This window comes from Myxocyprinus asiaticus, chromosome 41, assembly GCF_019703515.2.
Source record: "Myxocyprinus asiaticus isolate MX2 ecotype Aquarium Trade chromosome 41, UBuf_Myxa_2, whole genome shotgun sequence".
In the NCBI taxonomy this organism is placed as follows: Eukaryota; Metazoa; Chordata; class Actinopteri; order Cypriniformes; family Catostomidae; genus Myxocyprinus; species Myxocyprinus asiaticus.
The window spans coordinates 20,957,572-20,981,097 of NC_059384.1; the positions used below are offsets into that span (position 1 = coordinate 20,957,572).

General features: G+C 38.8%; 1 protein-coding gene across 3 annotated transcripts; it reads left to right on the top strand.

Moving 5' to 3' along the window:
• The first annotated feature begins 710 nt into the window (after positions 1 to 710).
• Positions 711 to 22,075, top strand: LOC127432206 (polyadenylate-binding protein 2-B-like). Of its 3 annotated transcripts, none has more exons than XM_051683100.1 (7): positions 711 to 1,187; positions 6,697 to 6,805; positions 7,105 to 7,172; positions 12,085 to 12,191; positions 14,448 to 14,535; positions 14,821 to 14,972; positions 21,394 to 22,075. In XM_051683100.1, the coding sequence occupies exons 1-7, from the start codon at positions 1,053 to 1,055 to the stop codon at positions 21,587 to 21,589; spliced, it is 855 nt and encodes a 284-aa protein (XP_051539060.1). In that variant the 5' UTR covers positions 711 to 1,052; the 3' UTR covers positions 21,590 to 22,075. The 3 variants fall into 3 exon arrangements, with proteins under 3 accessions (XP_051539060.1, XP_051539061.1, XP_051539063.1); XM_051683101.1 differs by lacking the exon at positions 21,394 to 22,075 and adding an exon at positions 20,479 to 20,661; XM_051683103.1 differs by lacking the exon at positions 711 to 1,187 and adding an exon at positions 1,462 to 1,617.
• Positions 22,076 to 23,526: the final 1,451 nt, after the last annotated feature.

Here is a 23,526-nt window from a genome sequence, read left to right on the forward strand (position 1 = left end):
AACATATATTTCGATTATGTTATTAAGTATATGTTAAATACATTTCAATTTTGTCATCTTCACATAAATTGTAATAGTAATCATTTAGAAATATAATTATATCTTCATTCAGAGGTGGTGTACTCATTTATGCTGTGTACTGTGTACTGTATATATATATATATATATATATATATATATATATATATATATATATATATATATATTAGTATTCATATTTACTGGTGTTGTGAATTTGAAGCACTAAGTTATATATGTTAACCTCTAGAGAAATGTGCACAATATGCTCAACATATCCAGCAACTTGTCACCCACTACTAGTGCTTGAATGCTTCATGTTTTGCGTAATGCGGTAAGCAATTTAAAATGCTGAAGTGCTCTTTAGAGACATGGAGATTCGTCTTTTAATGGATAAATATGCTCGTGTTTAGTGGCCTCGGGTGATTTCACACTGAAGATACCAGGATTCCACAGTACATTCATAGTAGATACATGCCGTTGCAATCAATATATGGTCTGTGAGCGGTGATTGGCGCTGTTGTCATCCAATCGCCGTCGCCGTCGCTGTAAAGTCTAAACTGTAAGCTCAGAGAAATGTCCTGAAAGAGAACCAATAAGATCTCGAAACGTTAAGAGGGCGTGTCAAAAGTACAGAATCGACCAATCACCTCTCGATAGTGCGCCTGCAGTGCTCTGAGTCGCCGCCCACGGCTTCCATTTTTGTGCTGGAACACAGGAGCCCTCGTGAAGAATACACATTTGCTGTTCTGAAATTGTCTTCTAATGTAAACAGAGTTGTAAGTCGCGTGTAAGCTATTGGCTAAACGAAACGTATTTATATCTGGTTAAAGAGAGATTTTTACCTCGCTGGAGGACACGTTGAAACTCCAGAGGAAAAGAGACGGGCATTTTATTCCCCATTTTAACTTTAGTGAGCGGCGTTTTCCGCCGTTTTTTATTCCCTCCCCTTACCCTCTCTCGCGCTCCCCCCTTGCGAGAGTCGCGGCCTGTAGTGCAGCCACGAGGCGTGTCGGACCACCGGGAATCAGGCGATGGCGGAGTTCGGTAACGGACTGGCAGAGGAGTCTCTGCTGGACTCAGACCCGGGTCACTCAGAACTTGAAGACCCAGGCGTCGGCGACGAAGAACCGGGATTAGACGAGGGAGAGGCCGCTATTGAAGATCCGGTGAGTGAAGAAGGGCACAGTATACTCGCTATATAACATCTAGTTTCAGTTTTGTGTCTAGACCCGTATTAAAACAATACATTTCACCTTATGTTTCCCTGTAATACCATATTAATAAGATATATGGAAATTCCAAACCGCAACCAAATGATCATGTGAGCGTGAAACCGGTTATGCCATGTCGGATTGTCCGCCATTGTGGCTCACGCGGTGCTGTAGAATTAGTGTGTGACATGCGTGCTGCTGGCCGCCATGTTGGCGCAACATCGCTTTGGGTTCCTCTGCGCCAGATCTGTCGACCTAGCGGGGGAAAAAAACATTCATCGCAAAAATGCGAGACGGGAGATATAAGAGACAGGGGCGAGGGTAGGACAGGCCGCCATTAGCCGCAGTAGTGTGGGTCCATCAGTAAAGAAGCAGACGGCTCACGGTAAACACGCCTCTTTTCTTATCAGCGTTATTACATGTTGATAGCAGCCGATTTTATGGCGTACAAAAGTAAGTTGAATGTGCGCGAAGAGACTCAGGTTGTTGTCGGCCTCTGAAAAGAAATAAGCCTTTATGATGTGTGTCATGTATGGAAAAAAGAGGCGCGAGATGCTTAGAAAATCAGTTTTTGAATTGCATCGAATTGGTAACATACAAAGGAATCGAGTCATTGCACTGTAGTGTTGCCTCGCAGATGTTAATACACATCTGCAATTGCCATGATCATTGTATATTCGATGTGTTTAGTGTTTAAACGCTGCTTATTGGCGTCGATGCATTTTGGGATGGAGGTGGTGTATTGGTTTCCTATCGTGCGGTGCAGTAGGGTTGGGCTGGTGCATCTATCTCCATACACATTAACTTTACTGGGGCAAGAGTAGGTCATGCATTTACATGCTGAATGCATGCATGTATGCATGCTTTGTTCTTTCATTCAGAATATATGCTCTATCTATGAGCAGTATTTAATCATTCGAGTCACTTTGTATGGAGATCGTCATATATCCTTATGGGTTATAAATATCAACTGTTATAAAGGTGTTGTTTAGACTTGCTTGATTTAACTGCGCAAAGGGGCCTTCACATGCGTGCTGTGTATCTTTAGGAGGGATCGAGAGCGACTCCCAATGCCCTGCAATGCAGCACTTCCGAAACTGTGCGCGTGCACACACACACCAAAAGTGTGTTTGCTCACTCAGTAGTGTGTGCACGGATGGCATCATGCTTAGGGGGTGTCTTTAATATCCACAACTGTGCTGCAAGGACGTCTTGCTGAGTGGACAGTCTACTTTGAATTGGAATGAAAGGCAGTTTGAAAGCCCTCAAGTGCATAATCACGTGACGTGTGTAAGAACGCATGTACATGCTGTGTCTATGATCTAGTGATGTCCAGTTCGTGAACGAATCGTTCTTTTGAACCTGTTCTTTTTAGTGAACGAGTTGTAACAGTTCACCAAATCGGACTGAATCGTTTGAAACGGTTCGTGTCTCGATTCAGCACTGATCCACAATTTACTCTTTGAATATTAAATATCTTAACCTGTCACTCGGACGTGCCTGACTCTCAGACTTGAAATGAACCGATAACGGGGAGTAATATGATCCTACAACTGGTGATATCTGCTTTTCCTAACTCTTCTTTGCAATGAACCACTCCAACTAGTTCACAAATCGCACTGAATGCTCCGGTCGCAAGAGTTCTCGAATCAACAGTACACTGAACTAAGAATCGACTCTTTCAGAGGTGTCCGACACACTGAGAACTGATGAGCTGCTGATACTTGGTATATGTGTGATTAAGTGGCGAAATGTATGTTTCTGGTGTATTTTGCTGAACAGCAGAGAGTGTAACAAATAAAACATACTGGAAATATGTTTATGACTTGATTGTATTACCGTTTTATCAATGTATGAAGATAATCCAGCCGCAACAGCTTTTGAGTCAACAGTACACCAATCCGGGGCAGCAGCTCTTGAGTCAACATTACATTGATAGCCCTTTTCCACCAATATGGTTCGGGTGCGGGTTCCTGGCCCGGTGCGAATTCTTGAACTGTTCCACACATTTCCACCGCAGAAAAGGCCATTCCGAGGCAGAAAACCTGATTCGACACCGGCCCCAAAAGTTTGCTTGTCTATGCAGGAACCGATTACGTCAGGGGACGGAGGGTGGGGTAATGTTTTGTCAACATGGCAAAGTTTCCCCAAACAACAACAGTAGATACCGTCTGCAGCAAGGAGTACTTTACTCTATAACAATAAAAAAAAAAAACACAAAATTATCAGACATTAAAAGCGTTCAGGTAATACGACGAAATGAGTGCTCTACTTGCGATATGGTATTTACGAAGATCTGAGATAAACTAGAGAGATCGCAAAGGAAAAAAATACTCTCCGAGAATGAAGATGATGCATACCGCCTTCAATCGGACAATTGACCAAATCATAAATAAATTGAAAAACACTTAAGGGAGTACAGGGACCATAAGAAGGACATAAGCAAAAGCAACGTTGGAGGAAGCAACAATGTTTTGTACTTGGACACCGACCAGCCTGCTAACTAACCGGGGCATTGAATTCAGCTAGTAATGCTCGTGATAAACAGTGTCCTCTGTAACTGATCTCAGTAAGTTTTTAAATTTGCCAACTTTGTTAGCTTTCGTTACACTCTCATCTTATTTTGTGCATTGTTTTTTTTTTCTGTAAGTGGATTTTTGACAAGCTACTCACTAAGTTTGGAAGATCGTGGCTATCTGTTAAGTAAAACGGTGGGATTCTCAATCAATAATATATGCGATGACAAAAATCCAAATACAGCCATCTACTACACCAATGTTAATAATGATTCCACTGTAACAGTTTACAGAACTTAGCAAGGTAAGCCATAGTTCATACAATATAATGTAATTACATTACCTGTCATCTTTAGCATCTTGAGCAATGTAATAACGATAGATTGCATTAATCCGTATGTTTTAAATATGTCCTCAAAAACAAGAGTGAAAGCTGTATACAAACACACTGTGACGCACCATATTTGTTTATGTTTGAGGTAGTCACGTGAAACCACCATGTAGACAGTAATACGTTACGTCACCGTTCAGCTCTCAGGTCAGTGGAAAAGCGTTGCCTGTTTACGATAGGCTCCAGATTGCCCTGGCCGTGAACCAGTGGAGCACAGGCTCGGCACGAGAACCATCGCAATTTCGGTGGAAAAGGGCTGAGACGCTCGCAACATTTCTTGAGTCAACAGTACAATGATCCGGGCACAGAAGGTCTCGCGTCAACAGTACATTGAGTCACTCACAACAGTTAGCTAGACAACAGTACACTAATCCGGGACAGCAGCTCTCACATCAACAGTACATTGAGTCGATCACAGAAGTTTGCAAGTCTCCAGTACACTGAACTGAGAATCGCCTCTTTCGGACATAATACTGAGAACTGCTGATCAGTGAGCTGCTGATGAGATGTTTCAGTCGAGATGTAAATTAATTTGACATGAGTATTGTGCATGCAGATTATATTTGATGTTATGAGCTGGATCATGGTTTCTGTAAAAAAAAAAAAAAAAAAAAAAAAAGGGTGAGTTGATTAAGACTAGTTTAATCACTTTATATGCTTCAGGCACGGAACACGTTTGTACATCAGTGTCAGTATTGGGTGCTTTAGGTGCAAAGCTTTAATGTAGGATGTATTGTAAGACAACTAAGTGAAACACTGATGACAATAAACACCATTATTATTATGACTTAATTAAATAAAAATGTAATAATCAGCAATATGCACTTACATATGGCTTTACTGAATGTGTTTCAATGTGTTCCACGATATGTGTTATGTACAGTGACATCATTACACGATGATGTAAAAGAACTGGTGAATAATTTTTTTTTGTAAGCGGTTCATTGAAACGAACTGTCCGAATAACCGGTTCGTGGAAAAGAATTGGACTTCCCATCACTAGTATGATCACTGTTGAAAATAATGAATGCTTATGCATTTAAGAACTCTCTTATGCATTACAAAGCATAGGTTTCCTCCATCTAAGTTTTTCCAAATTATTTCGATTTAAAAAATTGGATTTAAAGGATGAAGTAATGCAAAGTAATCAGTATCAATATATGCAGTACAGAGTTTGATTAGTGGTCGACCGATATATCACAGAGGCCAATAAATCGGCCGATATTTGGATTTTTTTTTAAATTATCGGCATTAGCTGATAAATTTTCCCCTTTGGCCGATTTGTTTCTTAAGGGAGCTGAGAATCACCTGCTTGCATGTGAAGCGACTGAGACATGTAAATGACCAGTCACAGTTTGTTTTGTTGTTACGTGCCATCGTGTTACTACAATAATAGACCGGTATGCAACACAGTGTCATTTAAATGGTCCGCATATCAGAGCCGTGACAGACGCGTTTGAGCTCATAATGTTTAAGTGCTTGCCTGTTTCATTCTCCCTCTCTATCCTCAACAGTTCCCTATAACTTTTAACTGTCTTGTCTAATGATAAAAAGGCAAAAATCAATAAAACTAATATTATATACCATCTGCAAATATGTGCATATCTCATTTTAACAGATGTAATAAACCAACCTCACACAACTTCAGCAGATCCAGGATCCTGTAGAGCGCTCATAAATCTTCCTCTGAAGCACATATTCTAACAGTCTATCCTCAGCAGTTCCCTGTAACTTTTCTAATGATAAAAGGCAAATATCAATAAAATTCTATTATATACCGTATGCAAATATGCAGATATCTTGTTTAAAAAGATGTAATTCACGAATCTCATGAAAATCCAACATTTTCTTCCCGTCGAGCGCTCATCTAATATCTTCCCCTGAAGCTTATATTCTATTAGCCGGAATCAAAACTTCCTCTTCACAAAACATGATGGTCAGTCTGTGACGATCCAAGCAGGTGATCCCGGCCGTTTAAACTGTCAGGAGATTGCTGCTCGTGCTGGATCTGCATGAGCGTGTGCGTGCAACTTCAAAGTAAAAGCGCTTCACATGTGCTATAAGTAAATGTCTTATTCATTATGCACTGTATGTGCAGTTGGTTTGGTTCGGTATTTTTTTAGAAAATGCTATTGTTAATGTGGACATGCCATCCATGGTTCCTGGACTACTGTGTGTACTGATATTTTTTTCATCCTAATATATTAACAATTTCTTCATGTGCAAATAAATTACAAAAATGTTATGAATCATTTACATATCTACCATTTAATATACAATAATTTTTTTAGATTATTTTTTACAAAATTAAAGTTTAGTGTGAAATTGAGTAAATATAGTTTATTCATCTTTTTTTTTATTATTATTTTTTTTTATGTTTGTGATATACTATATCAAATTGTGTGATATATCGGCATTGTTTCGCCCACCCTACTCTCAGGATATCGGCATTGGCCATTAAAAAAACCCCATATCGGCCGATCACTAGTTTTGATTGTCTAATGTTTAGTGCTTTGATGGAAGGATGTGGATTTTATATATTATTTTGGCTTTTCAGGAGCTGGAGGCAATTAAAGCCCGTGTGAGAGAGATGGAGGAAGAGGCAGAGAAACTGAAGGAGCTACAGAACGAGGTGGAGAAACAGATGAACCTCAGTCCTCCACCTGGTAAGTGAGACTGTACGAATGAGGGAGGGAGGGTGAATGAGCAAGTCTGAGGAAAGATTGTGCACAAAGGAGTACTGAAAGAGAACACTGCAGAACAGACAGCGCTGATAAATAGGACTGCATTAGAGGGAAAGTATAATGAGCACTGGACTGTTTGATGTCAGTGGAGATATCAAGGAACAGAATGAAACCTAGATTTCAGTCATGAAGATATGTAATAACCTTGCAGATAATATGTTTAAATTGCAAACTTGCACTTAAAATCATATATTGGTGGATGGTTTGTTTTCTCTTTGCAGCCGGCCCTGTTATCATGTCCATTGAAGAGAAGATGGAAGCTGATGGGAGGTCTATTTATGTCGGAAATGTACGTTTAATTGTTCAAGCATTTGTTAATCTGTCACAAGCTATTTAACGTGATCTTTTTTTAATTTTATTTTCTCAGCAATTAATGCAGTATCCCTTTTTATTTTTTTTATTTCCTGAAACTTCACTGATGTTTTTCCCATCTTCCTGGTGCCTAAAATTGGCATAAATAATTATAATAAATAATTTCCAGGAGGTACACACTCCACTCGACTGCACATCCTAGCACAGAAACTGATTGCGTGGAGCAATGCACGCTTATTCATTACGTTCAGCGCATGTCCCAGGCATAATAAACACAGGAGTGGATTTGCTGTATGGAGAATGGAGATTTTACCTGCAAGTGGTGAGCCAGGTGTGGGAGAGATATGGGCAAGCTGCCGTATCTCTTTGCATCACCCGAAAATGTTCATTCACTGTCATCTGAACCAGTGTCAAAAGCAAAACCGCATGAGAGAGACCCAGCCAATGCATGGTAGAGACTAAACGACAGCCAGAGAAAATAGTTTTGAGATTTCAAACGTCAGCAAATTGAACTTGAGCATTGAATTTGTTTTATATCTGTATGTACAGTTGTGCTCAAAAGTTTGCATACCCTGGCAGAAATTGTGAAATTTTGGCATTGATTTTGAAAATATGACTGATCACTGATGTCTTTTATTTAAGGATAGTGATCATATGAAGCCATTTATTATCATAGTTTTTGGCTCCTTTTTAAATCATAATGATAACAGAAATCACCCAAATGGCCCTGATCAAAAGTTTACATACCCTTGAATGTTTGGCCGTGTTACAGACACACAAGGTGACACACACACACGTTTAAATGGCAATTAAAGGTTAATTTCCCCACACCTGTGGCTTTTTAAATTGCAATTAGTGTCTGTGTATAAATAGTCAATGAGTTTGTTAGCTCTCACGTGGATGCACTGAGCAGGCTAGATACTGAGCCACGGGGAGCAGAAAAGAACCGTCAAAAGACCTATTTAACAAGGTAATGGAACTTTATAAAGATGGAAAAGGATATAAAAAGATATCCAAAGCCTTGAAAATGCCAGTCAGTACTGTTCAACCACTTAAGAAGTGGAAAATTTGGGGATCTCTTGATACCAAGCCAAGGTCAGGTAGACCAAGAAAGATTTCAGCCACAACTGCCAGAAGAATTGTTCAGGATACAAAGAAAAACCCCACAGGTAACCTCAGGAGAAATACAGGCTGCTCTGGAAAAAGACGGTGTGGTTGTTTCAAGGAGCACAATACTTGTTGATCCCTCTCCAAACATAGCGCTTATGGTTGTGACCATAAAGCTCTATTTTGGTCTTGTCACTCCAAATTACAGTGTGCCAGAAGCTGTGAGGCGTGTCAAGGTGTTGTCGGGCATATTGTAACCGGGATTTTTGTGGCATTGGCACAGTAAAGGCTTCTTTCTGGCAACTTGACCATGCAGCTCATTTTTGTTCAAGTATCGTAGTATTATGCTCCTTGAAACAACCACACCGTCTTTCCAGAGCAACCTGTATTTCTCCAGAGGTTATCTGTGGGTTTTTCTTTGTATCCCGAACAATTCTTCTGGCAGTTGTGGCTGAAATCTTTCTTGGTCTACCTGACCTTGGCTTGGTATCGAGATCCCCGAATTTTCCACTTCTTAATAAGTGATTGAACAGTACTGACTGGCATTTTCTAGGCTTTGGATATCTTTTTATATCCTTTTCCGTCTTTATAAAGTTCCATTACATTGTTACGCAGGTCTTTTGACGGTTCTTTTCTGCTCCCCATGGCTCAGTATCTAGCCTGCTCAGTGCATCCACGTGAGAGCTAACAAACTCATTGACTATTTATACACAGACACTAATTGCAATTTAAAAAGCCACAGGTGTGGGAAATTAACCTTTAATTGCCATTTAAACGTGTAAGTGTGTGTCACCTTGTGTGTCTGTAACAAGGCCAAACATTCAAGGGTATGTAAACTTTTGATCAGGGCCATTTGGGTGATTTCTGTTATCATTATGATTTAAAAAGGAGCCAAACAACTATGTGATAATAAATGGCTTCATATGATCACTATCCTTAAATAAAAGACAGTTTTTATGCATGAACAGTCATATTTTCAAAATCAACACCAAAATTTCACAATTTCTGCCAGGGTATGCAAACTTTTGAGCACATCTGTATAATGTATAATAATGCATTGACAATTAGGGGTGGGCGATATGACCAAAATCTTAATCATGATATTCTAATTTTACAACATAGGCAAGGCAAGTTTATTTATATAGCACATTTCATATACAATGGTGCTTTACATATAGATTTGAAAGAAAATACAAGATGCATAAAAGCAATTAAGATATATATATATATATATATATATATATATACACGATAACGATATATATCACAATATAGTAAACGTTTTCTGGAAAATCAATAAAAAAATTGGTTTATATGTTAAACAATATTGTAATGCCTACATTTGGAAACTTGAAAATCAAATGTAGTTATATTAAAAAATAAAATTAAAAACTCAACTTGCTCTTAAAACTCAACCTTGCCAAAAATCTAAATTTCACATTACGCCACATATCAGTCTGGTGTTTTTAACCATTATTATTATTATTATTATTATTATAAATAAACTCAAGATCTTCTCAATGCAGTGCAACAAAGAAAATACACAAGTAAATAAAAATCCAAACTAAATTTTTTGACCAAATAAATGTGTGCATCTTTTGGCTTTCATAATATTCTTTTTCATGCTTCATTTTGAAGTGCTAAAGAGATTGCTTGTATTACGAGTGATTATCATCATGCAACACAGTTAGCAGATTACATCTTTCTGCTCTGTGTCGGCTTTTGTGAACCCACAGCACAGATGTCACACCTGTTTTAATAGCGCGCTCCTCTTCATTTTCATGACTTGTTTGGTAGCCATCTCATTCTGTGGAGTTGCCTTTCTTCATTAGGTTTTTTTATAGAGCTGCCCCCTAATAGTCGACCAAACGTTAGTCGATGAGAAGAGCTTTGGTCGACCAGGTTTTGATTGATCGATTGGTCACAGAAAAAGAAAAACTCCACAGGAAACCGACAAACACCAGTATTACCGCTGGTTGGACGCTAGGTGGTACTATGGGGTCATTTTCGTTAAGCAGGGTTAGGGTTAAGCCTACACAATAAAGCAAGACAGCTTGTTTTCAAACTTTGAACTTTATTTTTTATTATTATAACTAAAAATTCAAATGAAACTGGAAAAAAATTAAGTGCAATTAAAATGTGTGTTCAACTATTTGAAAATGGCTTTACAACACTTGTGAAGGGCAACATCTCTTTGGAAACTAACCTCCTTCATCTGTGCATTCTCTGCCGGTCGGGTATTTCATTGTCCTGGAAAAAACAACATGTGTGACTTAAATTAGTATTGTTCCCTCCTTCACGATATATATATATATATATATATATATATATATAGTTTTTTTGATAACTTCATTATTTTAATTGCTTTTTCGTTTTGTTTGGAGTGCAATTTGAATTAAGAAATTTATTTGATTTAAGATTTTAGTTTTTTAATAAATTAATTTATTTTTTGATGCAAAATCACTAAATCAAGAATATTCCTCAGCCCGGGTGTTGCCGATGTAATTGGATATTGCAATATATTATATATATATATAAGTATCCACCTTTCCATTTACCAGTATCAGGCAAGTATCCGTCTAAACATGCAGGCGGAAAATTACACAAATGAAGACATAAAAACAATTATAAATGTAAAAATAATAATTATTATGTTGATAATAATTACTGAAATAGAAGCGTGCGCTTATAAAATGTATATTTTAAAGGCTCTTTATTACGGTTCAGTATTTCTCTGTAATGTAGAACAGTGTTAGCAATGTTACTTATAACATTCTCAGCCCTGGAACTCAAACCATTTTCTGATGCCCCCAAAATATATATATATTTAAGTAAATTAATATCATAAACATGTGACAACTAGTCAACTAATGGCTTAAACTAACGACTACTAGTCGACTAGGAAAATCTTTGGTCGGGGGCAGCCCTAGTTTTTTCTGGGTCATGAGTAGCATTAGTGATCCGGCTCTGCGCTCTCCTGTCTGTGGAGCACCAATATCAGGAAGCCTGCTGGAGGTGTGCGCACTTGCGAGCCCCAGAGATAGTGTGCGCCACATTTACGTGAAATTCAGATGAGAAGCATATTTGGCGCTTTTGAATGTCATTGAATTTTCTTGGGCAGCAGCAGAATTTTTCAGTGTCGAAAAAACCCATGTTTCTTCAGTTCTCTCAGTCTCGCATGAAACCCTGCCCACAGACAGATAAGCCTGCGCTGCGCATGTGGAAATTTACATATCATGATATACACAATATGGTAAAATCTCTGTCGTTTGACACTTTATATCGTCACCACAATATACAGTATATCATCATATCACCCAGCCCTATTGACGATGTACACTTAAGTTTATCTTGCCAATAAAGCTTGCTTTGAATTGAATCTGCCCATTTATATAAAAAAGTCCACTGGGAAATGCCTGAAGATTTTATGCAACTTTTAACTACAGCATGTCCACTGATTTGATGGCGTGTAAACATATACTTTTATCAAAGATTTATACGTGTAAAAATGTGTCTAATTAACTCTATCTGCAAAAAATTTAATATTTTACAATTTCTTGCAAGTTCTTTCAGACAAAATATAAAGTAAATATATTTAATTATGTTAATGTTTTCATGTACCATGATTAATCGCGATTAATCACAGAAAACCGTACGATTGAATTTGTTAAATTTTAATCTATTCACAGCTCTAATATTTACATCTACATGATTTATTGAGATGTTAGCGATGGTAATAATACCTTGGCTTTAGATTTTAAGATTCTCCCTTTCTCTTGCAGGTGGATTATGGAGCGACTGCAGAAGAGTTGGAGGCGCACTTCCATGGCTGTGGCTCCGTAAACAGAGTCACCATCTTGTGTGACAAGTTTACAGGACACCCCAAAGGGTAATTAATACATTCTCCTCCACTTGTCTTTCAAAACTACCACCTTTCGTCCTATGGTGTGTCATTTCATGTTCTCTGCTGTATGGCAGACAGTCTCTGCTTAGAATAGACACATTAGATGCAGGCTGTAATGCTTTGGACTAAAACATTTCACTCGTGCAGTGAAACCACAGACTGAACTGTGGCTATTTGCACTGGCGTATAAGCTTAATTTAGTTAACTTATGTTAAGTAAACATAGCTTCATGTAAAATCATGAATTATTTGAAAACTTGAGCACTTTTTCTTCTTAAAAGATGAAGACTTATATTCCATTATTTTTGCCTCGGCTCTTGGGGATAAAAATCTCTAGGCGCTTTACAGGCCATGGCAGTAATTAGTATGGCCTTTTGTTGATGTGGAAAGATTTTACACTCCTATTCAGTGTATCCAGAAAGTATTCACAGCGCTTCACTTTTTCCACATTTTATGTTGCAGCCTTATTCCAAAATGGATTAAATTCATTATTTTCCTCAGAATTCTACAAACAATACCCCATAATGACAACATGAAAGAAGTTTGTTTGAAATCTTTGCAAATTTATTAAAAAAAAAAAATGAGTATTGGAAAGGCACACACCTGACATATAAGGTCCCACAGTTAATAGTGGATGTCAGAGCACAAACCAAGCCATGAAGTCCAAGGAATTGTCTGTAGACCTCCGAGACAGGATTGTATCGAGTCACAGATCTGGGGAAGGGTACAGAAAGGTTTCTGCAGCATTGAAGGTCCCAATGAGCACAGTGGCCTCCATCATCCGTAAATGGAAGAAGTTTGGAACCACCAGGACTCTTCCTAGAGCTGGCCGCCCGGCCAAACTGAGCGATCGGGGGAGAAGGGCCTTAGTCAGGGAGGTGACCAAGAACCCGATGGTCACTCTGACAGAGCTCCAGCATTTTTCTGTGGAGAGAGGAGAACCTTCCAGAAGAACAACCATCTCTGCAGCACTACACCAATCAGGCCTGTATGGTAGAGTGGCCAGACTGAAGCCACTCCTCAGTAAAAGGCACATGACAGCCCACCTGGAGTTTGCCAAAAGGCACCTGAAGGACTCTTAGACCATGAGAAACAAAGACTGAACTCTTTGGCCTGAATGGCAAGCGTCATGCCTGGAGGAAACCAGGCACCGCTCATCACCTGGCCAATATCATCCCTACAGTGAAGCATGGTGGTGGCAGCATCATGCAGTGGGGATGTTTTTCAGCGGCAGGAACTGGGAGACTAGTCAGGATCGAGGGAAAGATGAATGCAGCAATGTACAGAGACATCCTTGATGAAAACCTGCTCCAGAGTGCTCTGGACCTCAGACTGGGGTGAAGGTTCATCTTCCAACAGGACAACGACCCTAAGCACACAGCCAAGATAACAAAGGAGTGGCTACGGGACAACTCTGTGAATGTCCTTGAGTGGCCCAGCCAGAGCCCAGACTTGAACCCGATTGAACATCTCTGGAGAGATCTGAAAATGGCTGTGGACCGACGCTTCCCATCCAACCTGATGGAGCTTGAGAGGTCCTGCAAAGAAGAATGGGAGAAACTGCCCAAAAATAGGTGTGCCAAGCTTGTAGTATCATACTCAAAAAGACTTGAGGCTGTAATTGGTGCCAAAGGTGCTTCAACAAAGTATTGAGCAAAGGCTGTGAATACTTATGTACATGTGATTTTTTTTTTTTTTTAATAAATTTGCAAAGATTTCAAACAAACTTCTTTCACTTTGTCATTATGGGGTATTGTTTGTAGAATTTTGAGGAAAATAATGAATTTAATCCATTTTGGAATAAGGATGTAACATAACAAAATGTGGAAAAAGTGAAGCGCTGTGAATACTTTCCGGATGCACTGTATGTAAACTTGGAGGCCATAAACAACTGAGTACATTTCATAGAAGAGTGAGATTGTGCTATTTTGGTGCACAGTATTTTCAAGCTGTTTCCCATTAATAATTTGCTGACATTTTCATTGCATGGGGTAACGTTCACAGATACTGCGAACACTGTGCTCTGTTTACATGTTGGTTATTTACAAAAATCTTTTTACAATTTGATCTTACTTAAGGGTACATAGATTGTGATGTGTTCATCACTTTATATGTTTGGTCTCTCTGTAGTCAGTTTAGATCAACTAAAAATCATTCACTGCTAAATCAGTATATGCATTTGTGTTCCTTTTGGTCAACCTTGACTGCCCTTATGTTACTATTTTCCCTGTTCACATTTTAGGTTTGCATATATAGAGTTTGCAGACAAGGAGTCTGTCAGGACAGCCATGGCACTGGATGAGTCTTTATTCAGAGGAAGACAGATTAAGGTGAGATGAGATCTTGAATGCATGTTAAAGGTGCACCCTGTTTTTTTTTTCTTTTCTTTTTTTTTTCTTTTTTTTTTTTCTTTTTGCTAAACATTTTAAGCAGAATGAAATAGTGGACTATTCAGTTCCCTTTTCCCAGATCAGTTTACCGTACACTTGCTGTCAAATTTTAGGACCTTTTTGTTTATTTCAGATGTGCTTCTTTTTTTAATCAATAACATTTGAGAACAAGTTTGGAGTTCAAATTTAGGATATTTCCATAAAATCTTTTAACTGTTTATACAGGTTGGGGCCAAGAGAACGAATCGGCCTGGCATTAGCACCACAGACCGCGGTTTCCCTCGGGCCCGATTCCGCTCACGGGGAGGAAGCTTCTCATCCCGGGCGCGCTACTACAGTGGCTACACACCCCCCAGAGGCAGAGGACGGGCCTTTAGGTGAGCACCATAGCAACAAATACACTGACTGTGATGGACACACAGGCTTCATCCTGACAGAGAGTGCAACTGTGAAATTGTGTGTGCAGCAGGGCAGTGGGCATATCTGACAGACTGTACTTAGAGAGTGTATGTTAATGTGGCCAGCTGATACCCATTGCAACTCAGAGACTCAAGGACGTTTTGCTCAAGTAATAAAGTAGAAACACACTAACAGGATGGAGGCAGTTTCATGTTTAATAATTTGCAATCTCTGAACTGTAGAAGCGATATGGAAGATAGATAGATAATTATTTTTCACATTGTGAAATATTTTGAGGTGTGTATTTGAGTATTGTGCCAGTAATCACAGATCATACAAGGATAAATGTATATTTTAGGTGTTTATCATTAAGTGCTAAATGTAACCCTTTTCAAATAGGACTGAGTACAGACAACAGAATGGAGGAAAAAAGTAGAACGTATCTAAAATTGTAAACGCTCTGATGCTATGATTTGTTATGGCTGACACAAAGGGTGTATGTTTTTAAGAATGGCATACTATTACCGGTGCTTATGAAATTAGATTCATTTAGTCAGTGTCTTCTCATTTTGGAATTTTTTTTCAAATCAGACAAACGCAAATGATCATTTACGTGTTTATATGAATTTGTTGTTTTTCTCATTTCCTTTCCCCTTTATTCAAGTCATTTTTATTTGTGTAGTGCCTTTCACAACACATGTGGGGCCAGTTCCCCTCTGGATAACAGCATGAATATAATGCCAATATTATTTATGTGCAGTGCAAGTCATGGTTTAAAACTATTAAACTAAGTAAGTGTTAAGGGCCAGTGTTTAAACAAAGATTTTGTAAGAACTGTAAGATTAATGATTAATGTCTTTGAAGTTCATCCTGGATTAACTGCAGAAGTTCATATAGATGCATTGTCCTTTGTTTGTTGGCTGATGAAGGCTTATGTTGGCAATTTATTGATAGTCGGTGTATTCCATTTTAAGAGTGTAGTCCATCATTAGACCGAAGTGATGCAGGCCAAGATCAGTGAGGTGCTTCGCAGTTCAACCGGCCGGTAATTTCAGTGAGGTCTATCCTAAATCCAAGGTTCAGCCAATGGCATATGATGTATCCCATGTCTTATGGTTGGAGTTGGCATCAGTTCATCCTCTGAAGTCCATCGTAATAGACTGAAATGCTGTTTGTCTGGCACCTGCTTCATTTAGTCGTCATCACTCAGAGACACATAGCAGTGGAGTCCGACACGAAGCAGGAATGGAGCTGGAATTATTAATTTTTGTTTTGTTTTTGTTTTTTGCTTGTTACCTTTAAAGCATTTTGTGGTGCTCTGTAGTTTAAAAGTGCATTAAAGCCTGCCTCTTGTATGTATGCCCCTGTTTAATGCCTCTGGGTGTGTGGGGGTATCTGCACCACTCTCTTTGTAGTCTGCACTCTCTGTACAAAATCCTGTTTGTCGTCATGTTACAAGGAAAACTGAGGAAGAATTAAGAAACTTAAACGCACACATGTACAGTCATTGCCATCATCCCTGCCCATTTCCCCTCATGCAGTGTAAGATTCTGAGCATGGAATGACCTTTTGCACTCACCAGAGGTTGGGAGTCAATATCCTACTTGACATGTGAAGATATCAAAATTAGGGATGGGACAATATGGTTTATTTCATGATTCGGTTCAATATACGATATGAGGTTCACGATACGATATCTCGATTCAATATAAAAACACCCTAAATGACAAAATATTACAGAAAATTTATTTTCTGAAACATTTAAACAAAATGCACATTATAATTTCTCATTAAAATAAAGTTCTTTAATACACAATATAAATGCTCATAGTTAAAATGAGTTTATATACAAGAAAAGATCACAAACAAATAAGATGTACAGATAAGTGAGATACCACAATATTATGCATTAAATATAATGCAAAAAATTAAATAGAAATAAAATGAGAAATTATAATTATATGAAATAATGACAATGTATCAATAGTCAAAAATGTAAGTTTAATTGCACCTATGGGTTATCAGTTTGTCTTCAGTTTGATACTAAGCTTCATTTTTTTTTTTATAGGGTTATCTATGTTAATATAGAGAATATTTTGTTAGCATATACTTGAAAAAATCTTTTTAATAAGCCTTTTAAACTCTTTGTCAGCAAAAACTAGGCAAAGTGATATTACTGGAAAATTCAAATAATAGTGACATGGTGAAGAATGCTTACATATATAGCCATTTATGAAAGGTGAAATGATCGTGATCGGTATCGGCTGTAAAAATCCTGATCGGAGCATCCCTAGTCATTTCATTTATGATCACATTGACAGAAAACAATGTTGCAATTTTCGAAATATCAAGTTATGCCACTAAATGTTTTTTTTTTTTTGTTTTGTTTTGTTTTTTTTGGTTTGCGATATATAGAATTTCTATATAATAATCCCAACTCTAGTCAAAATGGAGTAAGCTGACAACCTTCAAGCATTATGGGCATCATAAGCACTCTGATGGCTTATGATGCCAAAAAAATTAAGTCTAGGTATGCAGCTTACTAGGTTTCAAGACACCGCCTTGTTGATGCCAAGTCAGTGTTGTTGCTGCACACTTACTGGACCGATTTATTGCAAGTGCCTGCATAAAATCCTGATCAGTGCTATGCAGTTGATTTGGTTTGATTATCGACAGTATCAGCTGGCTAGCATTTTGGAGTTTAGGTTGTTTTTTATTTTTGGCTGTAAAAATTTGACAAATAGCTTGGTGATAGATCCTTTTCACAGTCTTTTGTGACATGTTTCCGTCTTATTAGCAGCTTAAATCCAGTAAAATGTTTATATATTTTACATTTTTTAATTTAAGTTAACATTATTCTTTGTTTTATTATCCTGGCATTAACGAAATGTTCCAGGTTCAATACAATTTAAATTATAATTTACTCACACTCATGCCATCCCAGATGTGTATGACTTCTGCTGAACACAAAGATTTTTAGAAGAATATCTCAGCTCTGTAGGTCCTCACAATGCAAATAAATGGGTACCAAAATTTGGAGGCTCCAAAATGCACATAAAGGCAGTATAAAAGTAATCCATATGACTCCAGTTTTTAAAGCCATATATTCAGAAGAGATGTAATAGGTTTGGGTGAGAATCTGATCGATATTAAAGTCCTTTTTACTATAAATTCTCCTCTCTGCCCAGTAGGTGGCAATATGCACAAAGAATGTGTATCACCAAAAATAACAGAAAAGAATGTAAAAGTGGAGATTTATAGTGAAAAAGGACTTATATTGATCTGTTTCTCACCTACACCCATCATATTGCTTCTGAAGATATTAATTTAACCGCTGGAGTTGTATGGATAACTTTTATGCTCCTTTGTGCTTTTTGGAGCTCAGCAGAAAGAAATTCATGCACATCTGGGATGGCATGAGGGTGAGTAAATTGAGAGAATTTTCATTTTTGGGTAAACTATCCCTTTAATGCTGTGAATGGGTTTCAAAAACTGCTGGTGAGGTGGCCATAAATTTGGCATCTTTTTCTCTTGTGACTGCTGCTGTCCATCTCTTTTTTCCTCTTTTGAAAAAGTCTTCTTTTTTTTTTTCTGTCGTTGCAAATAGGAACTCTGATAAAAATATTTATTATGGTCTACCATGTACCTTTTATAGAAATCGACCCTACTATAGTTTGCTTCTGTGTTCCAAGCCCTGAAATGTAATAAGGGCCCTGTGTTTTCTGTTGAGAGATCACAAGGACCGCATGAAGGGATCTAGGAGGGTAAAAGCATTTTATGAATCAGAATCTTACACTGCCACAACTCTACTCTTGTTTGAGTGGAGCTTTGGTTAGTGCCCTGGAGACGTAGCTAAAGGCTTTCAAATTAGTTTTAGATTTCAAATATTTTTGAAATGTTTCTTTAATAGATGACTGTCAGATTGTGTCTATTTAGATTATTATAATTAGCCAGCATTATGCTATAGAATCAAAAAGAAAATCTAGAGGTAACTTTTGAGGATGTATTTGATTTGGTCTGATATCAAGTTCCGCTCTAAATAACATGAAAAAGACAAGTGTGTGTTTGGTTCAGAAAAGACCATTTTGGTTCATTTTCATCCCCTTGCATGAATAACAATGGAGGGTTCATTCCTGCAGCCTGATAATGACCATATTTGTATCTAACCAATAACATGCAGACGGTTCTGTGCCATCAAGTGCATGGGCTGTTCCTGGAGGAGGTTATTGTGTGAATGATGTGCAGTGTTGGAGCAACTGAATGGATGTCCCTGCATTTATTAATGTATGTGTGTGTGCTCTGTGGCTCAGTCCATCTGTGGAGACAGCAGAGATATGTGTCGTCGACTGTAACTGTGTGTGCATGTACAGTATATGAGGGTTCTTGTCCTCAGTATCTCTCCCTTACAGAGACCACAGGAACCGCCCTTACAGAGAGAGAGAAAGAGGGAGAGACTGCTTTCACTGTCCCCTACACTGGACACTAGATCATTTCTAAAGCTTGAAATAGAACTGATGCACACATTTTGCTGTTGGAGAATCTTCCTCAGCTTCCCTTTATGACAATCTGCACTTACTGGATCTTATACACCGATCAGCCACAATATTAAAACCACCTGCCTAATGTTGTGTAGGTCCCCTTCGTGCTGCCAAAACAGCACTAACCCGCATCTCAGAATAGCATTCTGAGAAGCTATTCTTCTCACCACAACTGTACAGAGTGGTTATCTGAGTTACCATAGACTTTGTCAGTTCGAATCAGTCTGGCCATTCTCTGTTGACCTCTCTCATCAACAAGGCATTTCTGTCCACAGAACTGCCGCTCACTGGATGTTTTTGTTTTTGGCACCAGTCTGAGTAAATACTAGAGACTGTTGTGTGTAAAAATCCCAGCAGATCAGCAGTTACAGAAAAACTCAAACCAGCCCATCTGGCACCAACAATCATCCATGCGATTATCTAATCAGCCAATCGTGTGGCAGCAGTGCAGTGCATAAAATCATGCAAATACGAGTAGTAGCTTCAGTTAATGTTCACATCAACCATCAGAATGGGGAAAAAATTTGATCTCGGTGATTTGGACCGTGTCATGATTGTTGGTGCCAGACGGGCTGGTTTGAGTATTTCTGTAACTGCTGATCTCCTGGGATTTTCACACACAACAGTTTCAAGAGTTTAATCAGAGTGGTGCCAAAAACATCCAGTGAGTGGCAGTTCTGTGGACAGAAATGCCTTGTTGTTGAGAGAGGTCAACAGAGAATGGCCAGACTGGTTCGAACTGACAAAGTCTATGGTAACTCAGATAACCGCTCTGTACAGTTGTGGTGAGAAGAATAGCTTCTCTGAATACCCTGTCCTTAATCTTAAGGCCCATTAAATTCTCACCCACAAACACACAAACATCTTACCCAATAATTGGTGTTCCGTCTTCTTAAATCAACCACAAAAAAAAAGAACTCACCCTCTTTTTCTCTCTCTTTTCCAGGGGCCGAGGGCGAGCAACATCGTGGTACTCCCCTTACTAATACCTCCCTACCCCCATGAACCCCCCTTTACTATCACCCCATGTCCCCATAGAAAAGAAAAAAAGACCCCACTCAAAAAAGGAAGAAAAAAAGAAGAAAAAAAGACAAAAAAAGGGGGAAAAATCCCCCCCAAAAAAACAGCATCTACTGGAAAGACAGACTGACTGGCCGCAGTGTGCGATTGTGTGTGCGCATGCGTGTGAGGAGATATTGCGATCACCCTGGTAAGGTACAATATGGCCGTTGGGGAGATTTGTTGGCATTTGTTGAAATTTGAGAAGATGATGTAATCTCAGGCTGCAGATGCGTGTCCTTTTTGTCTGGCTGTGACTTTTCTCACCCAACAGCCCCCCTCGTGTTTGCACTCGAAGGCAAACTGAAAAAAAATGTTAACTTTTTTTTTTCTTTTTTTTTTATTACTATTATTATTATTATTATTGTAACGTGAATATGTGAAATTCCAATAGCAAGAATGTTGTGTTCACCGAGTTGTGCTATTTGAGAATCATATTCTATTATTTGTCTGTGCTCTCTAGAATTCCCTTTTTCTCCCTCCAGCACTGGTTTCTTTCCTGTTCATCCCTCACTCGGTTATTCCAACAGTTCGGCATTGTTTTTAAGTTCTATTGTTCTTGAATCATCTTCCACATCATATGAAGACTGTACAATGGCATGGCGTAAAAGCTGTTTTTTTTTTTTTGTTTTGTGTTTTTTTTTTTTTTTTTTTTTTTTTTTTTTAAACTTTTTTTTCTTGTCTCATGCTGCCATATGCCATTCCCAACCATTTGTTTCTCCTCCCTGTGTCCCTGTGCCTCTCCCCCACCCCCCTTCTCTCGCTCTCTCTTTGTATATTAGACCACTTCTTGTCGTTTCAGGTTTCAGGACCAGTGGAGGCTGACTACCCCTCCTCCCGTGGCCGCAGCACCCCCTACTGTCTCGGCGGCATCTCTCTCTCTTTCTGCTCCCGCTATGCACACTCACCCCATCCTCTCTGTGTGGGGGGGCGGGGGAGGGGGACAGGGGGACCACCGGCCCACTGCGGGAGGCATTTATTATAATAACAAGCGCTGAGCTTTTAACAACATGAATACACTGAGATGCACCAGGCCCATGTTAACACATACACATACACAGCGCATACACGGCACACTTCCACCACACAAATTTATATTGTGAAAGGCAGAGCCATGATAGAGCAATAGCTAGAGCAATTGCGATTGAGTGAGAGAGAGAGGTAGGACCAGAAAGAGGATGAAGGGGAGGGTTCTTCTAGGGCCTTGTCTTTCTCAGTGTCCAGTGCAGTTAGGGCACAATGGAACACTAATGCGTGGGCTACAGGTATCAGTTACTTAAGGAGGGGTTCAGAGCTTTTATTTTGGGGGGAGGGAGGGAGATTTGTGTGGAGAGGTTTTCTCTGTTTTCATTTCTTGTTTTCCCTTTTTCAGATGGGGGGAGTGGGTATGGAAGAAAAGAGAAAATATGTTTTCCTTTTTTATTTTATTTTTAACCCATGAGTCTGTAATTAGAAAAAAAATAAAAGACATTGTGTAAAAAGTACTTTGAGTGTCTTGTCTTTTTTGGGGGGGGGGGGGGGGATTTAATTGTTTTCTACAATTAAATTCCTGACATTTAATTGTAGAAAACTTTCCTGTCTTAGGTCAGTTAGGATCACTACTTTTCTTATTCTTAAAATAATGTCAGAAGAATAGTAGAGAGAATGATTTATTTCAGCTTTTATTTCTTTCATCAAATTCCCAGTGGGTCAGAAGTTTACATACAATTTGGTAGCATTGCCTTTAAATTGTTTAACTTGGGTCAAATGTTTTGGCTAGCCTTCCACAAACTTCTCACAAAAAGTTGCTGGAATTTTGGCCCATTCCTCCAGACAGAACTGGTGTAACTGAGTCAAGTTTGTAGGCCGCCTTGCTCGCACATGCTTTTTCAGTTCTGCCCACAAAGTTTCTATCGGATTGAGGTCAGGGCTTTGTGATGGCCACTCCAATACCTTGACTTTGTTGTCCTTAAGCCATTTTGCCACAACTTTTGAGGTATGCTTGGGGTCATTGTCCAGTTGGAAGACCCATTTGCAACCGAGCTTTAACTTCATGGCTGATGTCTTGATGTTGCTTCAATATATCCACATAATTTTCCTTCCTCATGATGCCATCTATTCTGTGAAGTGCACCAGTCCCTCCTGCAGCAAAGCATTCCCACAATATAATGATGCCATCCCCATGATTCACAGATGGGATGTTGTTCTTCGGCTTGCAAGCCGCACGCTTTTTCCTCCAAACATAACGGTGGTCATTATGGCCAAAAAGTTTAATATTTGTTTCATCAGACCAGAGGAAATCTCTCCAAAAACTAAGATCTTTGTCCCCATGTGCACTTGCAAACTGTAGTCTGGCTTTTTTATGGTAGTTTTGGAGCATTGGCTTCTTCCTTGCTTAGCAGCCATTCAGGTTATGTCAATATAGGACACATTTTACTGTGGATATAGATACTTGTCTACCTGTTTCCTCCAGCATCTTCACAAGGTCCTTTTCTGTTGTTTTGGGATTGATTTACACTTTTCGCACCAAACTACGTTCATCTCTAGGAGACAGAATGTGTCTCCTTCCTGAGTGGTATGATGGCTTAGTGATGCCATGGTGTTTATACTTGCATACTATTGTTTGGTGCCTTCAAATGGGTCTTACAACTGGATGGTGACCCCAAGCATACCTCATTGTGAGCAACTTATTGTGAGAAGCTTGCAGAAGGCTAGCCAAAACGTTTGACACAAGTTAAACAATTTAAAGGCAATGCTACCAAATACTAACAAAGTGTATGTAAACTTATGACCCACTGGAAATGTGATGAAAGAAATAAAAGCTGAAATAATTCTCTACTATTATTCTGACATTTCACGTTCTTAAAATAAAGTAGTGATCCTAATTGACCCAAGACAGGGAATGTTTTCTACGATTAAAAACTGAGTTTAATTGTATTTGGCTAAGGTGTATGTA